Source organism: Musa acuminata, chromosome BXJ1-4, assembly GCF_036884655.1.
Source record: "Musa acuminata AAA Group cultivar baxijiao chromosome BXJ1-4, Cavendish_Baxijiao_AAA, whole genome shotgun sequence".
NCBI lineage: Eukaryota > Viridiplantae > Streptophyta > Magnoliopsida > Zingiberales > Musaceae > Musa > Musa acuminata.
In genome coordinates, this window is record NC_088330.1 from 8,478,525 (window position 1) to 8,498,808 (window position 20,284).

Below are 20,284 nucleotides of genomic sequence, written 5' to 3' on the forward strand. Positions count from 1 at the left end.
AACGGCTGTAGAACACACATGGTGAGTCCGTGGGCTTGGGCCAATGGGCCAAAGCCACGTGTAAACGTATCGGTGTTTGACCCGTTGACCGACTCGTTCGTGGCTTAGAGATGGGGTGACGAAGGCACGGCGGCGTCGGGTCTCTCTCTCTCTCTCTCTCTCTCGGACGTGGAAACATACGTGAGGTTGGCCATGCATTAACTGATGTTTCGTAGGTGCAGAGAAGGATCGGGTTTCTTCTTCTTCTTCCTCGGTCTTGTGCGATTCATATGCACCCACGCTCGAATTAATAGAGCAGTAGATTTGGCGAATAAAAATAAAAATTGTTTTCACATCCATATCTTTGATGCTTAAATTTAGAGGAATAAGGGGTGTTTAGGGATCGAATTGTTGAGGATCAAATCAAATCATATCGAATTGATGATATTCGATTTAATTTAATTAAAATTAAAGTTCATATCATTTATAAAACTATGATATTAAAATAAAACCGTAGAGAGTATTATTTGAACCCATTTGATTTTAGAAATTTTAGAGCCTTTGAGTTTGTTTGATTAATTAGTTTGAACCCTCCTCAGAATTATTTATAAGTTTTAAAATCAAACTATTGATGAATCAATTTAGACCGAATCCAATTTTTTTAATTTGATTTAAACACATGTACAAATAAATATGAAAAATTAGAGGGATATATAATATAATTTTACTTAAAAGCAACACCTGAACCTGAAATGAAAACACTGTCTAAGGACCTATTTCCTAAATGCATCACACAAACGTTTGTGTCTCTCCATCATTCTAATGCAATATTTGCTTGATTTGTTTGTACAAAAGTTTCTCTACATGCTTATCCTCTTGTCAAGGCAACACAATTCAAGTTTAATATTGCCTAACTTTTGGTTTCTGAGCTATAGTAAATGTGTTGTATGGCCTTGCTTGAAATGAAATTAGAATTTAGCAAGTCAATTATCACATTAATATTTGGATAAATAATTGATAAGTTCTCCTACATGTAATCGAAATTCAACTCGAACCGAGATTTGTCGGATGATCCTAAAATAATTATGTTGGGTTTGCCTGATAAAAACCTATTTCGAAATATTAAGAAACTTGATAATGCAACTGGAGAAGTGTGTTGGGTAATTATTATATCAAGGTAAAAAATAATATCAAAAAAGGTTATTCAGTCATTATTAAGCCAAAAGATTATCGAATAGTCGAGTGTTGCGATTATAAAATAATTATCCATGTTAATGTTAGGATCATCAATTGTCAATTTGGCTGAATAGATTATTCTATTAGCTTAGAGTCAACTGTAGAGTAACTATTCATGTTAATATTAAGATCATCCTTATTAGCATCAGGTTTTTATATCAGGTGTCATCTTAATAAAAATAATATCAGGTTTTTATATCAGTTTCAATAATTAAAATTTTACTCAAAACCTCAGAGTTGATGTTAGAATTTCTTGTGGAAAAACACTGCAATCCTACCCTTAGTAGATATTCTCCATTCTACTTTTACTATCATATGGTCCCTATTGGCAACTAATCTTCCAAGTTGGGGAATTATTGTACTTTCATTTGGTCGCAATCTAACCTCTTTGTGGGAATTCCAATCCAAGTACTTGAAGCTATCACTGTCAGGTCTTCATTCCCAATTCACATCACCCATGATAAAGGAGGAATTCTCACTCCCCTTGCAATGTCTAAGTAATGCCTCTCAAGAATTCAGAAACAAATACTTGAGCTTCACTCTCTGCTTGCAGCCTCAAGATGCACACAAGCTAAGCTGCTTAGGACAAAGTGATGAGAAAGATACAAGTGTTGGAAATGCTCCTACTTTTCCCCTTCAGTCAGTCCACTTGCTGACCAGATAGGGCTTCTTAAAGATCTCCCATCTGAGGACCACTGGAACTCCACAGGCAAAAAGAAAAAGAGAACTACCATAATTTCACACCTTTTGTTCTCTTGACTTGAGGAGGAAGAGAAGAAGATAATGAGCATCTCTTAGGCATAATGACTCCTCATTCACCTACTTTGCAGCATAGAGAAACATGTCTGCTACTCTTTTAGTTAAGGCAGTCATTTCTCCTCCAATATCCCTCCCTCTTAATCATGTTGGGCCTGTCATATTTATCTTTTCCATCTTGAGTATTTAAGATTCTTGTAAATGATCATTGATGGTTTAGAGCTAAAAGTAACTGATAATTATGATATAATAGGCAATCAGATAGTCTTCCTCTTGGGACTACTTGACAGACTACTAATGGCAGCCATTTGTGTCACAGCTTATGATCATTCATTACCACAAGATGAGACACTGAGACAAGCTATGGGTAGTCTCTGCTACTCAGACAGACGAGATATAGAAGCTATGGTATCAACACAATGGTTCACTCTAGATCAGACTGACTGAGTCATCAAACAATTCCACCACTGGCCAACCTCAGCATCAAAGCTTGTGCACCACAGGCCAGCTGAAAACAACACATATATGGTCTTCCCAGCAATCCTAATCCATGGAAAGAAGCTCTCCTTGCAGATTTCAAGTAGATCTAAAGGCACTTCTACTGAAACATACTCCACTAACTTGGACCTGCAAGTTCTATTAAAGCACCTCCACCAAGATATTCCACCGAAGAAGCACAATGATGCAGGAAGATTAATGAAGAACAAAAGACTAACCAAACTTTATGTCACGTTATTGGTACTTTTGTGGGACCTGACATTTGCAGAAAGTAGCAAGGACAATACTGTAATGGCATCTCCACACAGCTCAATCAACTGCATGAGATCAGCTTGGTGCACACATACATACAAGTACAGAAGTAAACACCAGATGAGATGCTGTCAATCCTGCATGGCCTCTTCATATCTGTTCCTCCTGTTCCGGGTCTGGATCAATTTCCTCAAAAACAAGGTGCTGAATCTGATGGAGATGCATGTAAGCTGGGCTGTGGCTGTGGCTGTATGTTAAACAAGTGCAGCGGTTGACAAGACATGGATGTGGATGAGCTCGTAAGATAGGCAAGCTTGTTGGTTTCAGAGAAGACAATCATGTAAACTGGGTAAGACCTGATGAGGAAGAGGAGTGAAGAATCCGAAGAATTGACCTAAACGACTGTGACCATGGCAGCGGCATCGCCCGCAGCATAACAAACACCACAACGTGGGCCACTGATACCAAAAGATATATATCGAGTAAAGCATCCACTGACACTCCTTTTTCTGCTGATGAATACTGCCGTGCAATTATTCCACTTCATACCTTGTTCTGCATCCTTCCTTTTCAAGGGAAGCAGCCACCATAACCCCAAAAAGCCTATATGCCTTCCCAGTCCATACCTGGTTTCGGCTCTCGGACTCACCTCTCTTCGGCATCTTTCTCTTCTACAAGCTGCTGCCAGGCTCGGCTACTTGCACATGGAAATGGAAATGGAAATGGGTGAAGTGGAAGAGGAAGCAGCAGCACGCGGTGGGAAGCAAGGAGAAGATGATTCTGATGGGGGTGTAACGGCCGGTGACAGCGGGGAAGAATGGCTGAACCTGACGCTTGGTGGGGGAGTCACCGCAGGAGAAGGGAGCTCTTCCGGCTCCCAATCCAAACCTCTCACCCACAAGATGTTCTCATGCAACTACTGCATGAGGAAGTTCTACAGCTCGCAAGCTCTGGGGGGGCATCAGAACGCCCATAAACGAGAGAGGTGCGCCGCAAGGAGGTCTCACGCATCACAAACAAGGGTGATGGATCTTCCCCTCCACGCGCCGTTCCTGCAGTCCCTCGGCGTTCGTCCTCATTCCATGGCCCACAAGCAAATCCGGGAGCCGGAGAGGTCCATGGCGGCGAGGTTTGATCACACCAGGACCATGTTGTCGTCGTTCGCCATCGAAGAAGCCGCGCGTTCGAACTGGACTGGGAGCTTTCAGATCGATTCCGAACCTGCAAAGGGACCCTCAGCGCAGCACAATCTTGACCTCAGCCTCAGGCTCTGATAACTCTCGAATCCATCCCTCACAAGCTATCTCATCCAAAGCCACACGGTTCATCAATCATGTCCAGTCCAGCTTTATGTTTCCCGTTGCCAATGTCAAGAAAGCCTTTTTAGTAGTACATAGAGCTTAAGAGAATGAAAAGCCATGAATGACTTTTGGAGATTTCTTCATCTTGTTCTGTGTCTCAATGCCCAAGTCATGTTCTAGTCTGATCAGAAACTATTGATCCACCAATCGACGTAGCTACTTCATAAGAACATGAATCGTTTGCTTCTGAAGAGAAACATGACCACTAAATTGTCTGAATGATGTTTACAGCAGAAAACATGATCGCTGGAAGTTTTGGTTGCTCCAATTTGTGATCCGGAGAAGCTGAGCCCGTCGATGACACTGTTTGGCGTACTAAACTCTGTTCATCTCAAAAGCAACTAAAGCACATACTTCTTTTTTGTCAGTGGCTCGGGAGACCCCAAATAAACAATAACCTCCACCAGTAAACCACTGATGACTTCCTCATCTTCTACCTCAGACATGAACTGAGCTAGATGAAGATTGAACTATGTACATCCAAAAAGCATGCATCATATTATTTAGTTCCCCTTGTCTGCAAAGCATTTGTCTTTTATTCTTTTGCTGTCCTGACCAGGATCATGCAGCTGCAGGATAAATAATTCAGGATGCTGGCTGGACATTGATCCTCAAAACAATCTAAAATATACATGTTCTTTAATTGGAAAACAAAGCATTCTGCATCACTGAGCTAAGTGCTGATCCAACATGTTTCAGACACAATGAGCATTGCTTCTTGTCTTACCGATGGAGGAAGGAGAAGGTGTATGTATGGCCTCTGTTTGAGAAATGATGATGTGGACAAGAACTAGAATAGAACTACGACACCATTTTCTCGCTGTCTTGTGTCCTGTTCACTGTATCCACTCCGGGATCTCAGCTCTTGGGGACACGGAAGGGTTGTCTCTCGTCTCATCATATAGGAGTTGGCTTCGATCCACCTTGGTGTTAGTATGCCAATTGAATCCCATGGTTCCTAAGTTCACTCGACATAGTGCGTGTGTAGCTCACCCAACAACTCTTAGTGTTGGAATACATGATTTCAATTGTGTGTGATATTTATAAATAGATATTATTGTGTGGAGGGTGTTGATGGAGGAGACAAAAGATATATATATATATATATATATATATATATATATATATATATATATAGTCTTAGATCCCGACTATTATGACTTTTTGGAGATGCTAAATTAATGATTTCACCATAATTTATGTAATGATTTCTTCTGACGCCTCAAAGGAATACATTACTGAACGATTTGGTATCACATATTTCTATTCATAATTTTATTTTACTATTTATTACGTTATTACTTTTAAATTTTTAAATATTTTTTTCAAATAAACATAAATATCTTCTTCTTCTTCTTCTTCTTGAAGGAACAAACGGCCAACCATCACCGAGTACATAATATGTTTTTTAAGCAGAGTATGGCCTAATGGTTAATTCTCCTTTTCATTTTGAGGAGATAATTCTAGTTTTTAAAGTCCCTGTACAAGCATCAGAAGAATTGTTAAATTTGTAATCACCCTCCATTATTCTCAACAAAGAAAAAATTACTTTTTTGTCATCCTAGATGCATTACTTGCTGAATTCATAATCTCAAAAGGAAAGGAGAAACTATATTTCCTACAAAATTGTCTTGTGAAATAATAAACAGCCTCCACAAATATAAAAAGTCAAATACTTGATCATCTGTCATATACATTATAAAACCACATAATAGCAAATGTCATGGTGCCAAGTCTGGTATCCACAATTCATACACAATGAACAAAAGTAGTTTATCATCCATGTATGATAGATCTAAAGAACAATACAGCACACAACAGAACTAATAAGTAGGCCGATATATTCACAAAAAAATCAAATGATAAATTCCCCTTGGTATCTTCGGTGTTCATCAAATTCTACCCTCCACGTAGTACCAGTGGCCTCTGTGAAAAGAACCCATCCGTGTCGGCGGCCCATGTCAAAGATGTGAAATTCTTGGAGACTGCCAGGTTAATTGTCTCAACTTGGATCAGAGGCAATCGATCATGACATGTCTCTTTTGCTTCATTTCAGTTGAATAGTAATTAGTAAAGAGTAGCTTGTAAGGCAAGAACATAAAAGTTTTACTACCACAATATTCCACCTTCAGAAGGCAGAACATCCATTTTGAAGAAAATGTCTGTTTTCTGCAATTTGCAATGGTGTCATTCTCTGATGAGCTGTTCCTCCTGCCTGCCTTTAAGATTTCTTTCATGATAAACTTAAGCCAAAGGGCTTCATCGGGCATTACAAAAGCTCTTCCGTATTCCAGTGCCCAGCATCCTCAGAATATTTGACTACAACAGTCAGCACGTTCTGCTAAAAGAAAGCAAGATGTGCTCTTAATCCATTGCAAAGTACAAAGGCATGTTTCAGTGCCTAGCATCTTCAGAATATTTGACTACAACAGTCAGCACATTCTGCTACATCCCTTTTAAAAGAAAGCAGATTGTGCTCTTAATCCACTGCAAAGTACAAAAGCATGTTTCTAGGAGAGAAGAGGCAACTATATATGAAATGCATGTAAATGGAGACCTACAGAACCACATAATACAGAAAAAATATTAGGGATATTAGCAGTTTGAACAAAGCTAGTTACATCGACAATAATGAAAATCAAAATTTCTGATAATTGATCCTTAAAAAACTTTTATTCAACACGGTCCTTTTTTCTTTTCATGCTTCCTGGATTACCAAATGCTGTACAGGTCAGATGATGATTTTAAGGCATTATTTACGGTGTTGCTTTACCTAAATTGTGATGAGATGAGAGACTGCCACAACCAGATTAAGAAGCCACCAAGAACTAAAGCAACATATATTCATACACAAGCATGCATACAGGTTCATTTTGTATCATCTTCAACAGTGATATGCCATTTGGTTTCTCTATGCTTCATGATCTTTGTTATCTAACAATATATTGTCCCTCGGTTTATCCGAGCAACATCATGGTACTATGCCGAATAGTGTGCATATGTGACTGCAGGTGTATGAGAAGATGTGAACATACCTGAAAGCCGCTCAAACAATTGCATCTCACAGAGTCTGATACTGACGGGAAAATTTTACTTGTTTAAATGCAGCACAAAAATAACTGCAGGTTTAAGTTAAAATGGTAAGGATACAACCAGAAGAAGCTTCTGATAAGATGAGAAGAAAATTACTCACTGGATCTAGAAATCAACAAGAGCATTTATTTAAAACACAGTCCAGTGGCCCCAGGTGGATTTCCAAATATGAATAGATACTTAAGTAATGAATGTATTTTCAAAACTCTTGTACATGCAAAAATAACTTTCAGATGCTTGTATGGTTTGCCAACTGAGCTCTAATGTATACTTAACATTTGTCTTATTGAATGTTGGTAATGAAGTCAACTAAGGCATCTGCCATCCAACCACATAAAACTTCCTTAACCAATTGATCATGTACAATAAAAACCAACATTGAATTTTAAAAAAATAAAGGTTGAAGATTATTACATGTGTAACAACTTTTGCATAGACACACAACATAACTCAGTTTGTGAATCTGGAAAGAGCCAATATTTAATTAGCCTAGATGGATCATAGACAATCATGCATATGAACGAAAACTCTACAAAACAAGAACCCCATTTTTTTTTCATTCTTATTCATGTAATACAAAAATCAATTCATGTTTTCCCTCATGTAGGATTTACATATTAGACCAATACTTCCAACAAGGTGAATGTATATGTTTCCTTCACTAACTACCATTAACTATATGATCTGATGATATATCAAGATACAAATCCTGCAATACCTAGTGTTATGCATTGTAGTAACCAATATTTTTGTATTTCTAACAACATCCTTCGCAATAAATGACTTTTTAAAAAATATTGTGTGCACATGCATATGTATGTGTATCCAACCTAGTTGGTAATTCCCCTCTTTTAGTTAATGGATACTGTTCCTCGCTATATACATAGACATCCATGTGGTAACACATGAACAAAATTCCTTCATAAACTTGGCCCATATAATGCTGATAATGATGGTGGATCAATTGTAAACTAGTGGAAATTCCTGCCAACATGAACTAGATGAAATCTTACTTTATTATTTAAGTTCAAATGCATCGCATCAAACAACTTGAGAAAGAAAATGCACTCCTTGACATCATTAATGCAATTAAAAACACGAATTATAATAGAAAAGTATCTCACCAATCAACAAAACAACAAGAGTAGCCCAAAGAATTGTTTTGATATGGTGACCATATTGGATCTGATACTGAGACCTTCGAAGTAGCCTCTGGAAAGCTCCAAGATACCCATAAAGATGCTTATTATATACATCCTGTCCACGACTACTTAAGCAGCTCTTACTTCTTTCATAGCATCCATTGATTCCCTATGGCAACAACAAAAAGGAAAATGTTAAAGAAAACGTACAACTACCATAGAAAGTAATTCAAACCTTGAAAAAATGCCATGAAGAAATGAAAAATAAAAGTTTGTCACCTGACTTGGTTCATGATTTCTCAAGGGAATGGATTCCATCACATCATGTCGATCCTGAGCAGACCACTTCTTAAATCCATTCTTGTACCATCTCATCCTTGATGTTGAATCTAATGCACTGGAGAGGCCAGATAAACTGAGTACCCGCGGGGGAGGGAGATTAGACCGATCATCTGATGATCTTTCAGAAGTATCTTCACCTTCACTAGGAATTGTGATGGCGCAAGCCCCAATATCACCAGCACAGCTAGCTGATCTATGGATATTATGAGCTTTCTGATCCTCTCTATGCAAGGAACTCAACTGCTTTGAGTGACGAGAATCCTTTGAACAGTCGATCAAAGCCTCTCCGTTAGTCCTGATTAAATCATTCCCAACTTTCACATCGATGGCCGATGCAATTGGAATCTCCTTCCTATCCTCCAACGATGTATAGGACAAGAATTGTGCAAGTTCATCATTTTCCCCTTCGTCCAATCGAACCCATGTCAGGGAGCCCTCCCCTGCCTTGAAGTTCGTTTCCCTCAAAGAATTCTCCAGCGCCGAGATCCTACTTCCAATTGCCAACATAAATTCGCTATGTCGAGCTCTCGTATCTTCCCCAACCGACAATGCCTCATCATTTGATCTCACAGCCTTTTCAAACTCTTCAAGCTGAGAATCAACACACGGACGATCAAAATCCGATTTTGAACAATCTTCTCAAACGAAACACCCTAGCGAGCGATTAAAATAGGAGACTTCGATAAAATCAAACGACCGGGAAAAGAGAATCGGATATCACCTGCCATTTTGCGGTGCCAAGAGCTGTGTGAAGTTCCCTTTTCAGCTCGCCGGAGACGGGTTCGTCTCTGCCAGCGGATTTCGACACGCTCTCTCGCTTATAGGTCCATTGCCTGTAAACGGATTCCAGCCTACGAATCGAAGCCGAAAGAAAACCCTATAACTCGATCACATCACCATAAACAAAAATGGGCAGAGAAAGCCCTAAAAAGGAACAAAAATGCCCAAATTCCTCACCGGTCAGCGGAATCCTGGACTTCCTCCGCGGCGGCGAAGAAAGGATCCTTCTCCCACCGATCGAAAGTCGTCGCCATTCGATCCTCCTCGAAATCGAAGCACGGTTCGGATCGAGAAGAAGCCCCAACCGAATAGATGGCAACCTTTTTCCGCTGAGGTGGTAACACGAACAATATATTGCATATGGTGACTATCCGTTCGAGTCCGTTGGATTTGATCTGGACGGTCGTAAATGGACTCGGGGACGCCGAGAGAGGTGGGCGGATCGCTATTTGTGTCGACAAGTGGATAAGCATAGGCTTCTTTTATTAGAATCGGAAACGATTGGAACGGACCGAAAAGAAAGGAAAATAGGGAGTAAGTTTATCGAATATGTGATGGAGGTTGAGACTCGTTCGAATCGCATAATACTATTTGATTCGGTAGCGATCCTTTTACCGTTTCAAAGAAGAGAGAGGAGCTTTTTTTTTAGTAATTGTATATATTTAATTTGCTTATTTTTTTTAAAAAATACGGATAGAAAAATAGGAATTGGTTGGTTGATAGATCGCTAATATTTTTTAAAAAATAATAATGTAGTACAATCAATATATTGGACGAAGCATACACATGAAGATAAATGAGCAAAAAATAAATTATCCTTATTAAAAATCAAATTTCTTATAGCAAGTATAAATTCAAGAATATTTCAATATTTTAAGTATATTTTAAGAAACAAACTTTCCAATTTCATAAAAACATTGTAATTACATAAGAATAACATTATTTATCTAATTTTGCTTTCTGACAGTTTTCAACTCTGTTTATAATACAAAATAAACCTCAGCTCAAAATATGCATACACGGCTACAAGGGAAGAAGTTTTCTGTATGATTTGTTGGGGCCCACCTCGTTAAAGACGGGACCCTCCAAAAATTGGCGTATGCTGCTTTATGTGGCGTGCACACGGTATTCTTTAGTAAAAGGCGAAAGAATAGTTCGCTCTGTGCTCACCACGCAGCTGCGTGACTTGTATTGCTCGATACTCGTTTCATTATATAGAGCTATGGCCCAGATTGCATAGTCGCTTAACCGATGTGGGACTAAAACCCCTCGACCACCTCATTCCCACCCACATCTCCTTGGCATCAATGCGTGCGAAGTCCATGGAAATCGTCGTGCTCCATCTTCTTGTGTTGATGAGGAAGACAAACTTTAGAGATCACTCTGATTCCTCGTGCAATGGGAAGAGCAGCTGCAGATGATCTTTGCTAAGAAAGTCAAAGGTAGCATTGTAAGATGATGAATAATTGCTCACCTTCTCCTCGATCATCTTCATCAGTGTCTCCGAGTTGCCCGCTTTGGGTATCTGCAACTCAATTATATGGTCACAGAGAGAAAGATGGCTAGTGGTTACCCTGACGCTTGCAATTTCCATTCCTATTATGAGCAAACTCTTCTTCTCTCTTTCCAAGAGTCATTCTTACATCTCAAAGCTAAGTTGCATTACATAACTACAAGTTATGGGTTTCTTGACTGCCAAATTTCATATGGATTTCAGTACAATCAAGTGTTCCAGTCTATGCTAATTCCTGCTCGATGTACAGCAAGAGAACAAGAGTTTCCCAGAATTAAGCATTCGCATTTCGATCTTCATGAAAATTGTACTGTGATTACTCGGTTGTGCATGTAAAACTGGTTCTGGTGGTTCATCAAACCAAGAAAGACATCAGCAGCAGTGCCTCTCTCCGACGATGTTCCTTCAACGGGTCGACTTGGGCTTCTCCTTCTCCGGATTAGCTGAGTTTGGACTTCCAGATGTGTCGGAGGAGCTACTGCTCTCCCCAGCCTGCGCTTTGTTCGATATTAGATTCCGAAGCATCTTCTTCGACGTTGTTGTGCCTTTCACCTTGCTGTCACCGCTCTTGTCGTGACCACTGTTCCTGCTACATTCATGTCCCTTCACAGAATTCAGGTCCCCAGTTGCGACGCCGTCGCAGTCATCCTCGGTGTTGGTTGTGATGGCCGACCTCGAGCTCCCGTATGAACCACCACTCTCAGCACGGCTGGCGGCGGAAGTCGATACCCGCATCTGCTCGAAGTATAGGACCTGCACCACCGACCGCAACGGAAGGTGCTCGTTTTGTACAGCGTGTGCGCAAGCATCCACCGAGAGCTTCTTGCAGTCCATCAGGCTGCATAGCTTTCTTCTCTCGCTCTTGCTAAGGCCTGGATGTTCCTGCTCGTAACATAAACGAGAACAACAAGACCATGCATCAGCATTATAGCTTAATCCAAAGAGACAAATCTAACCTTCGCAATCACACCGTCTAACCCAAAAAAGTACCTTGAGATAAGTATCGATGGCACGATAAAGCCCATCGTGTACAGGTCTTGAATCACTCGGAACAAGTTCAGCAAGATCAATGAACTTGGAAAGAGGTAAATTAGGGTCTTTTGCAATCTCAGCAAGATAGTTATCAACCAGCTTGGCTACAGAGATCTTGGAGCTCCCTGAAGCCAGAGCTGTCTCGTCGGTTGCGGTTGGACCGGGATGATCTTCTTTGTCGGCCTGCATCATGAATTCTTCCACTATATTGAGCACGGTGTCAACATCATATACTGTCTTCCCCGAAGTACTATGAATTAAAAGATCGGAGACTGAAGCATCCTCTAACTGGCGACCGATTCGCTTCACGAGTTCCTTCTTGCAAGTTTCACCACAATTCAGTAAGCTTTCAGCTCTTAGTAACTTCAGAAGGAAACTGCATGAAACAGAACCCTTTTCTGATGGCAACAGCGAAATGATAGTCTCCAGCCATGACGAGCTCTTTGTGGCATCAATGCCATTTCTCGCAGGTCCTTTGCCCAAACTTGTGAACCTCTTGTATGTATAAGCTTTCAGTGCTTCCCCGATAACTTCAGAAGAGACTCTCCCCTTGGCTTTGATGGCCACTATGATCCTCTTAAAGAAGTCCATTTCAAGTTCACATAAGTCCTCAACCCACCAGTCCTTAGGCACTGAATTTTCTTTCCTGACTCCGTTCCAGTGTTGTTCATTGGGACCGTTTTCAGATGGAAGCTTCTTCCTGTTATAGGTATATGACCATTCAACTTTGGAAGCATCAGTGGATGCCTTGGAGGCTACAGAGTCTATGCAGTGGCTAATCAACTTCAAGTCTTCAGCCCATGGCAAAAGAGACCTTGTAGTCTGGAGAACTATGATTGAATCTTTCCAGCCATGGAAAATGCTAGCTCTGAGGAAGACTTCAATTTTGTAGATAAGGTTCCCTTTCTCGACAGTTTCGTGCATTTCTAAGTACTCAGCGGCACATCGAGCAGCGATCACATTGTGAGCATTGAGTGTCACAGTCATACCATAGCAAAATTTGGCACAAATTTCAAATGCAGCAACACCGCCAGGAATATCTGAAATGCAAATCTCATCAGTTGCTTCGTTGTTTGTAGTCATCAGCAACTTCTGCATGTAGTAACTCTTGGACAACAGGGGAAACTGCATGTTCAGTTGGTAAAGAAAATCCAACCATTGTAATTAGAAGTTTGAAGAGCAAATAAAAACAATTAAACCAGCAGAACTACGAAAGCAAACACGAATGATTAAGAATAGAATAGTGGGTGATTTTTTTCTTTCACATGAAATGTTGATGCCATCATTTTACAGTATTGTAAATCTCTAATTATATTAATGGTGTCCTAGACATGAAGAAAAGCATAATTAACACTAAAGATATAAGGCAAGCGAGCATTCATTTATATTTATTTATTTACAATGAAAAAGTTACTTGAAATGGGTGACAAGTAATCCAGCATTACATGAAAATTTATACCACCCACACTTATTGATGATGACTGGATCATTGATCCTAATGTTACCAGGTAATGATTATGCTAAACTTGAAATCTTATTGGGTATTATTATATAATAATTAGTTCAACACCAAATGCAAACATCTCAGGAGCAATGTTGAGTAATCACAATGGGTGATGATGTCCTACCTCTACTGCTACTCTTTGGAAGAAAGTGTTAGTACCTTATGCAAATGGAATTTGATATTGCCCACATGGATGATGATATCGGCTGCCAGGTCGGTTGCTACAAACCTGCAAAGATAAGCAAGTCCTTTTTATATCATGATAGAAGATATTTTGACATAGATAACGTAAAGCACAAGTATAATCACATTTTTTTTCTCAACGCATTAGGAGATACCATTACAGCAGCTAAGTAAAATTGGAAAGGGACTTCAGCAACAGATTGAACAAACATCACTTGCAAAATCAAAAGCTATCAGAAAAGAATATGTGCTCCGTTAGATTTTGTAAATGAAGCATTAGTCAATCGTTCTATTTAGTGCAAGAAACAGTAGTAGAGTATTATTTCTACACACAAGCATCAGCTAAACCCAGTTCAAAGTTCAGAGAATTCCCTTTGTTCCTGACCAAGTGAGAAGCGAGTTCTAAATTGGATAATAGCCTATGTTGGCAAGCATTTTCCATATGGTTATAAACATGAAGCATAACTGTATCTCACTTCACGCCCATGTGTCTAAATGTATATCAAAATGTTTCGATCTGTTGACAGTATGACATTGTTTATCCAAAGTCTAACTAGTTTTCCTTCGCCTATTTAAGCAAAGAGCATGACAGAGTGAAATTTGGATAGGCATCCACCACCAGAAGAAGAAGAAATAAAATCTAAATGAAAATTTATAAAATAATCCAGGAAACAACATATATAGGATACTAATAGGAAACTCAGAAAACATAGACCAGGGATGACTAACCATTAAATCATGGGAGATGATTTCTTGTAAGAATCTATTATTGTACAGGGATCAAACTTGAAATTTGTTACCAACAGGTATTATTACCGATTAATGAAATGTTTAATCAACTTTAAGGAAAGTTTTATGTTAGTAAAGGTAAAATAAGAAGAAGAAGCAACTATCAACAAAAAAGTTCACACTTATAATGTTACTCTTCCATTATTGTCCTATCATGTGAAGCATATTAATACAAACCAGCCCAACTTATCTTATATATTCTTAGATTGGTATCATATCAATACATAATCATCAAGATTGGTAAGGTATCTCGCTCTTCGTAGAGGAAAATGCATCAAAAGTTATGATACCACCAAGATAGCTTCTTTAGAACCATATTATGTGAAGCATGGAAAAGGAAGCAAGACAAACGCAAGGGCGCAAGAGATCACTAATATTGCATAAATTTTTGTATCATATATAAAAGACATGTGTAACACCAATACTTTCCACTATCTAATTTGTACATAGGAGAAATTGAATAAATATTTGAAAACTAATAATAAGTTGTGCAATATCAGATTCACTGACAACAGATCCCATAATATTTATGAGGGATGCCACATCTGATTTAAAACAAAGAAGCATCAACTATACCATATGAATGATACAACAAAACAAAATTGCAGATGTATTATGCTTTGATGAAAAACTTGGGAGAGACACTAAGAATAAATGGCCTTCACAAACAAAAGATCAATTTTGTCTTAATTAGCTGAACAGGAAATGTTGCAGAAAGCAGACTTACTGATGCTTGCTGCAAAACCTGAATGAGAAAAGGCAAAATAGGCATTTTTGTGAACCTTTAGTGGTAATTATAAATCAAATAGCCCTGATATGTTAAAATCCATTATCTGTGCTTACCACTAAGAGTTGGGTAAGGCACATATTCCTACCTAAATCTATCTTATTACTAAGATTTTGGTCAAACAATGGCCATTAAGAAGTAATCTATATCCACAACCAGTCAGTAGCAAAGGAAAAGGGAAAAAATGAATGTTTCCACATAATGTTTGAGAAAATGCAGACAGGAGGAAAAAAACAAAGTGCAAAAAACATAATGCAAACAATGTATAGCACTCTAAAAAGAAACATAAAAATCCCATATCAATGTAAAAATAAAAAGAGGTATCTAATACCTGATATCCTTCCCATCACTCTTAAATGAATCAGGCTTTGATCCGAGCTTCATAAACTTCATCCTGGAACAAAAAGAATGCACCCTCTCCTCTACACTTCTGCTCAACTGATGCCACCCTGCATTCCTTGCATCTAAGGAACGGCAACTCTTATAAACAAGTGTGTCAGGTGCTCTCAGAGCATCATGCGTGGACCTACTGTAGGAGGAAGAAGACTGAGTATTCCAGCCCTTGTGAGTCTGCAACAGCAATAATTAAATAAGCAGAGTGTTGCAGAACAGAGCAGATCAGGAAAGGATCAGTAAGTTGACACAGCCATTTCCCTTTCCCTCCCACTTGGTCGAGCAAGCAACCAAGAGATGCGGTCTAAGGGAGAGGCCTTGCTGTTCCCCAGCTCCATGGCAGAGCTCACGCAACCTGGCGCAACTTGGTCAGGCAGAGGAGACACCAGCACCCTTCCCTCTATTTGATAATGGTGGTGGTGGCTCTCCGAAGCTTTGCTTGAAAGGTCGTTAAGATCTGGCGACTGAAGCCATGTTCCTCGAATCAAGCTGCTTCAGTCGTTGGGATCGAATCACCTGCGACGCCATGACAGCACCTCTATGTGAGGAGGAAGTGGAACTATGAAACCGCAGACAGAGAGAATCTTTTTCTTCCTTTTTTTCCCCCATAAAAAAACAATGAGGAGTTCAAGGATGCCATGACAACTGCTCTGGTGAAGGAATCTTGCCAAGTTGCAAAAATCCACATGAAAAAGCATATGGAATAGTTGCATTAGAGCCAGGAAGGCATGTGATGTTGCATGCACTTAGTACTATAAGGCTTGAACGTGGTACTAAAAGCTAGAAAGGTTTGAATATAATATGCAGCCAGCTTTTGGAGCAAGAAGAACGGAGAAGACCAAGCTGAATCGCCTGAACTCTCAACGTAAAGAAGACAAAGGAAGATGATGTGCAAGTAGTTTATGTTCTTGGATAGATAGACAGCAGTCGCTGAAAAGAAACCACAAGCAAAAGAGAAGGGAACGGGCTCAACAGCCAAACCAGAGAAAGATCGAACAGAACTAAACAGCAGAACAGAGAACTCAGATCAACAAGAATGAGCTTGCCATAACCCACCATGAAGTGCCATCAACATCAAACAAGAACAGCGGCAACAGCGGCGGAGTGAGACATGGCAGGAAAAGAAGCCATGGAAAGAAGCAGGTGTCCTCAGGCTCTAAGGACGGCACTCATCCAGCAGGTGGAGGTCCATCATGCCCCCTCCCATGCCCGCACCTTCTGCGCCACTGTCAGTCTTTCTCTCACCCCCACACATCACCGCCCCGAGAACACAGACACGCAACAGCAGCAGCAAAAGGAGACGATATCCTTCGAATCCAATGAACAGGACAAGCCAAACAAGTGGCTTCGTCCTCGCTCTCTCTCTCTCTTCTCCTTCCTCTGCTTTACACGCCATTTATTGCACCTCTTCATTGCTTCAGCTTCCCCAGTCTTTCTGTCATTGACATTCTTACCCCTCGCTTGGGTAGATATTCTCAGCAGCCTTAAAAGTATTATAGATTGGGTTAGATCGGACTTAACATACACCCTTTTCCAACTCAAAGTCAATGCAATTTGACTTGGGTTGGATTCTTCCATTAACCAAAATTAGGTTACTATTAAAGTTACTGATAAATGAATTGGATTGAATGATGTAGAAATAGATAGATTTAATTAAAGGTATAAATACAAATATTGGAACTAAATACTGTTTTGTGTCATTGGGGGTGTTAAATAGGCACAGAATCTAAAAAATTGGATCATGATTGAACATATGAATCTAACCTTAGATCACAAACATCAGTATCATTAACTCAACCCTAGACTGTAGTAGAACACAAACAACTATTTCCTTGTATCCTAAACAATTTGATGCAATTCCTTTTGTAAACTAAGGCACGAACATCAATGCATTGAACTGGTCTTTGAGACCAGATTGAGCAGCCATCGAAGAGCAGCAAGAGAGCGTGACAGCATGTAAGTTTGAAGTACAAGAGATTTTGTTCATCTTTGTCTTTGATTAGACTTAGACAACAGATGATGAGAGATTTTTGTCTTTGTGTTTAACTTCTGCCCCCATGAGAGAAATTGTTTTCTGCAGCAAACAAGTGAAGCAGAGGAGAATGAACATTATACATATAGTTTTTACCTCTTCTTCACCTCTCTCTCTCTTCTCTCTTTTCATTTCCCAAGGCTCAAACCCAAATTCATCAATATTATCTATATGTTTTTTTTTTTTTTTTTTGACATGATATATAATTATATTTTTAATTATTGAATTGATAATCTCATCATCTAATCCATCAGTTCAGTCAATGATCCAATATTTATATCTGTAGGTGAAAAGATGGATATTGAGGCCTACATATATATATATATGTTCTAGATTGGTGAGATAGATGGAATTCATGTCATTTGCCTCAGTCAAACATCATACCAGATAGAAAAGGATTGCAGTGACAGCAGCAAACCATTATCTGCCTTGAAATGAGGATATTAATAGCATACCATTATCTGCCTTGAGTATAGGTAAATCCATAAACCAAAGTGTTAAATCAAGGCAAAACAGAGGACAAATCTTAGTGGGACAACAGAGCATGATCCAAACACAAGAGGATCTCCCCAGAAGGGCTCTGCAACAGTGCAAGATCCTGCACATGGTGTTTTGGATGCAGTGCTATTGGCCTCACCTCAGAAGAAGAATCTGTGGGTCTCTGAATAAAATAACAATTTGATCTCTTGAAACTCCATGATCTAGAACAGGGATAGAGGGGAGACAAGTTCTTCTTATTTTAATGTCTTCTTCCTCTTTTCAGAGCACAAGATCTGGTGCTTTGTGCAATCTGATGTGTTGGTGTTGGCCACATTGCTGCTGCTGACTCTGGGAGTTTGTGTTGTGGGTGCCAGAGAAGAGGCAAAAGGGATGATGATGCTTCATGCCCACAAATCTAGATGCCTACCAAGACTAGATGCCAAGAACATGTTTGATGGCTATCTCCTGCATGAGAACAGTCTTCTAAGCACTAAAGCAGAGTGGGGTATGTTAAATTCAGGTCATATGAGATTGTCATGTAATATATACATCTATCAGAAAAGACTAGTTGATTTTATTATCTGAAACAGTAATGGGGTTGCTTTATTTGCTGGATGCAGGTGCACAAAAAAAGAGGCTATACTGATGCTTTGGTTCATATTTTTTGGCAAGAAGATCCTTCATGATACATGGTAAGGAATTCAAGATGAGCAGCTTTAGTTGTCATCATCATATCTACAACCTCTGTATTGGTATTCTTCTTTAATCTACACTAGAAGGTGGATTTAGCTTTAAATCAGCTCTTACTGTTCTCAGTTAGCTCAACTGACATCATCACTTGCCATTAGCAATTAATATACGGAAGCTGTCATTTGTCAGCCTAAGAAAGCATAAAATTATTGGGAGAGTGAGATCACGGTTTAGTTGATGTCACGTGCCTCTTTCTTTAATTGAAAGTGTCTCTATAAACCTACTTTAAATTCATTCTGAATAACGAATCCAAAATTAAATCTAGATGGATTGGATAGACTCAAATATCTAAAAGAATTCGACCCGCTATTATTGTCGTTGGCTTGTTTTTTATGTTTGTTTCAAGATTGGGCTTATCGGTCATTCTATTCATGATTTTTTTAAAATATAAAAAGACTACAAAAGTTAGAGGAGAAGAGTTACTTACCTTATAAAAATTATTAGGAGACTTATCAAAATGGTTGAAAGTAATATATTCATCGTATTAGTAATTTGTTTAATTTTAAGGATAATAGACTTAACATCCATCACGACTTGTTGCATAAATTAAAAAGATCGATAAACTCGGAAGTGTACGAGAAAATCTTAAAACCATGTAGAATAAAGTGTTTGGCGTGTTTAAGGCCCTCCAACATAACGCAAGCTTCGATTATAATAATTCATTAAATCAGAAAGGAGTTTTTGATAAGTGCAGCGTATGGCCAGCTTGCTATTGGGTATAGAGGATCACACACATATGATAGGTGTTGCGATGAATAGAGATTTATATATAAGTTATCCGCTAAAGCTTTTGTTTTATTGGATGTCTAATAAACTCTTATATTATTGGATCTTATAGATGAGATTCAATAAAAACTAATAAGAGATTATTGGATAGAGATCTATTCATCTAAGAAGCTCTAGTGAAAAATTGAAGAATCATATTCATATTGGAGCAACCACGGTCTTCTTGCATAGCGGCTAAAAATTATCCTTCTACGGGAGGAGAGTAAGAGCAACTGGGGTCATCAACAAATCATGAGTCATTGGCTACTACATTGATCATCTCCTTTTTTATTGTAAAACGAAAGCAAAATAACATCGGTGCCATGTCCGCAATCTACACTCCTTATAGAGTTTCCAGATCTTTCGAATGATAGATTGAAGAAGCTCCAGAGGAAGGGTATGCTCTAGGAACTTACCATAGATAGCAATGTCTCCAATCCTCCCTAGCACTAGTCACTTAATAAGGTTTGGAGCTACTCTCCTAGATACGAGGCAGGGCCTCCTCACAATGACTCCACTCCTCCTGTTGCTACTCTAGGAACCCCTGAAAAGGTTAGCCCAGATCATTAGAAATAGTGAGACCGATGCAGAAGAGCCCCGAGGGGGCAAAGATTAGA

The 20,284-nt window shown here is 39.2% G+C and overlaps 3 protein-coding genes and 1 non-coding gene across 11 annotated transcripts; 1 reads left to right on the forward strand and 3 right to left on the reverse strand.

Annotated features, from left to right (window-relative positions):
• Positions 1–3,237: 3,237 nt before the first annotated feature.
• On the forward strand, positions 3,238–4,157 carry LOC135645635 (zinc finger protein 7-like). The gene has a single exon (XM_065164227.1). The coding sequence runs from the start codon at positions 3,426–3,428 to the stop codon at positions 3,993–3,995; it is 570 nt and encodes a 189-aa protein (XP_065020299.1). The 5' UTR covers positions 3,238–3,425; the 3' UTR covers positions 3,996–4,157.
• A 1,584-nt stretch (positions 4,158–5,741) lies between these two features.
• On the reverse strand, positions 5,742–9,876 carry LOC135645557 (uncharacterized). Of its 8 annotated transcripts, XM_065164101.1 has the most exons (7): positions 9,617–9,867; positions 9,381–9,510; positions 8,597–9,250; positions 8,300–8,486; positions 7,118–7,201; positions 6,209–6,420; positions 5,742–6,127 (listed from the first exon to the last, which is right to left on the reverse strand). In XM_065164101.1, the coding sequence occupies exons 1-5, from the start codon at positions 9,691–9,693 to the stop codon at positions 7,173–7,175; spliced, it is 1,077 nt and encodes a 358-aa protein (XP_065020173.1). In that variant the 5' UTR covers positions 9,694–9,867; the 3' UTR covers positions 5,742–6,127; positions 6,209–6,420; positions 7,118–7,172. The 8 variants fall into 8 exon arrangements, with proteins under 8 accessions (XP_065020173.1, XP_065020134.1, XP_065020166.1 ...); XM_065164062.1 differs by lacking the exon at positions 7,118–7,201 and having other exon boundaries at positions 9,617–9,876; XM_065164094.1 differs by having other exon boundaries at positions 5,742–6,423; positions 9,617–9,869.
• A 626-nt stretch (positions 9,877–10,502) lies between these two features.
• Positions 10,503–10,618, reverse strand: LOC135672705 (U5 spliceosomal RNA). Its single transcript, XR_010513063.1, has one exon. It is a non-coding gene; the product is annotated as a U5 spliceosomal RNA (small nuclear RNA).
• A 396-nt stretch (positions 10,619–11,014) lies between these two features.
• Positions 11,015–16,999, reverse strand: LOC135645539 (BTB/POZ domain-containing protein NPY4-like). The gene is made up of 6 exons (XM_065164028.1): positions 16,697–16,999; positions 15,996–16,156; positions 15,579–15,817; positions 13,648–13,717; positions 11,943–13,109; positions 11,015–11,834 (listed from the first exon to the last, which is right to left on the reverse strand). Exons 3-6 carry the CDS (start codon positions 15,638–15,640, stop codon positions 11,358–11,360), a joined length of 1,776 nt encoding a protein of 591 aa, XP_065020100.1. The 5' UTR covers positions 15,641–15,817; positions 15,996–16,156; positions 16,697–16,999; the 3' UTR covers positions 11,015–11,357.
• Between the last annotated feature and the right edge of the window lie 3,285 nt (positions 17,000–20,284).

Excerpts from the sequence above, each read along its gene's own strand:
- LOC135645539 (XM_065164028.1), bottom strand. The coding sequence starts at position 15,640 with ATGAAGTTTATGAAGCTCGGATCAAAGCCTGATTCATTTAAGAGTGAT. Across the intron at positions 13,718-15,578 it reads AGTGATGGGAAGGATATCAG|GTTTGTAGCAACCGACCTGG; the intron begins GTATTAGATACC and ends TTATCTTTGCAG. Across the intron at positions 11,835-11,942 it reads CCATCGATACTTATCTCAAG|GAACATCCAGGCCTTAGCAA; the intron begins GTACTTTTTTGG and ends TGTTACGAGCAG.
- LOC135645557 (XM_065164062.1), bottom strand. The coding sequence starts at position 9,693 with ATGGCGACGACTTTCGATCGGTGGGAGAAGGATCCTTTCTTCGCCGCC. Across the intron at positions 8,487-8,596 it reads GAAATCATGAACCAAGTCAG|GGAATCAATGGATGCTATGA; the intron begins GTGACAAACTTT and ends TTGTTGCCATAG. Across the intron at positions 6,421-8,299 it reads TCTTGTTGTTTTGTTGATTG|AACGTGCTGACTGTTGTAGT; the intron begins GTGAGATACTTT and ends TTCTTTTAGCAG.
- LOC135645635 (XM_065164227.1), top strand. The coding sequence starts at position 3,426 with ATGGAAATGGAAATGGAAATGGGTGAAGTGGAAGAGGAAGCAGCAGCA.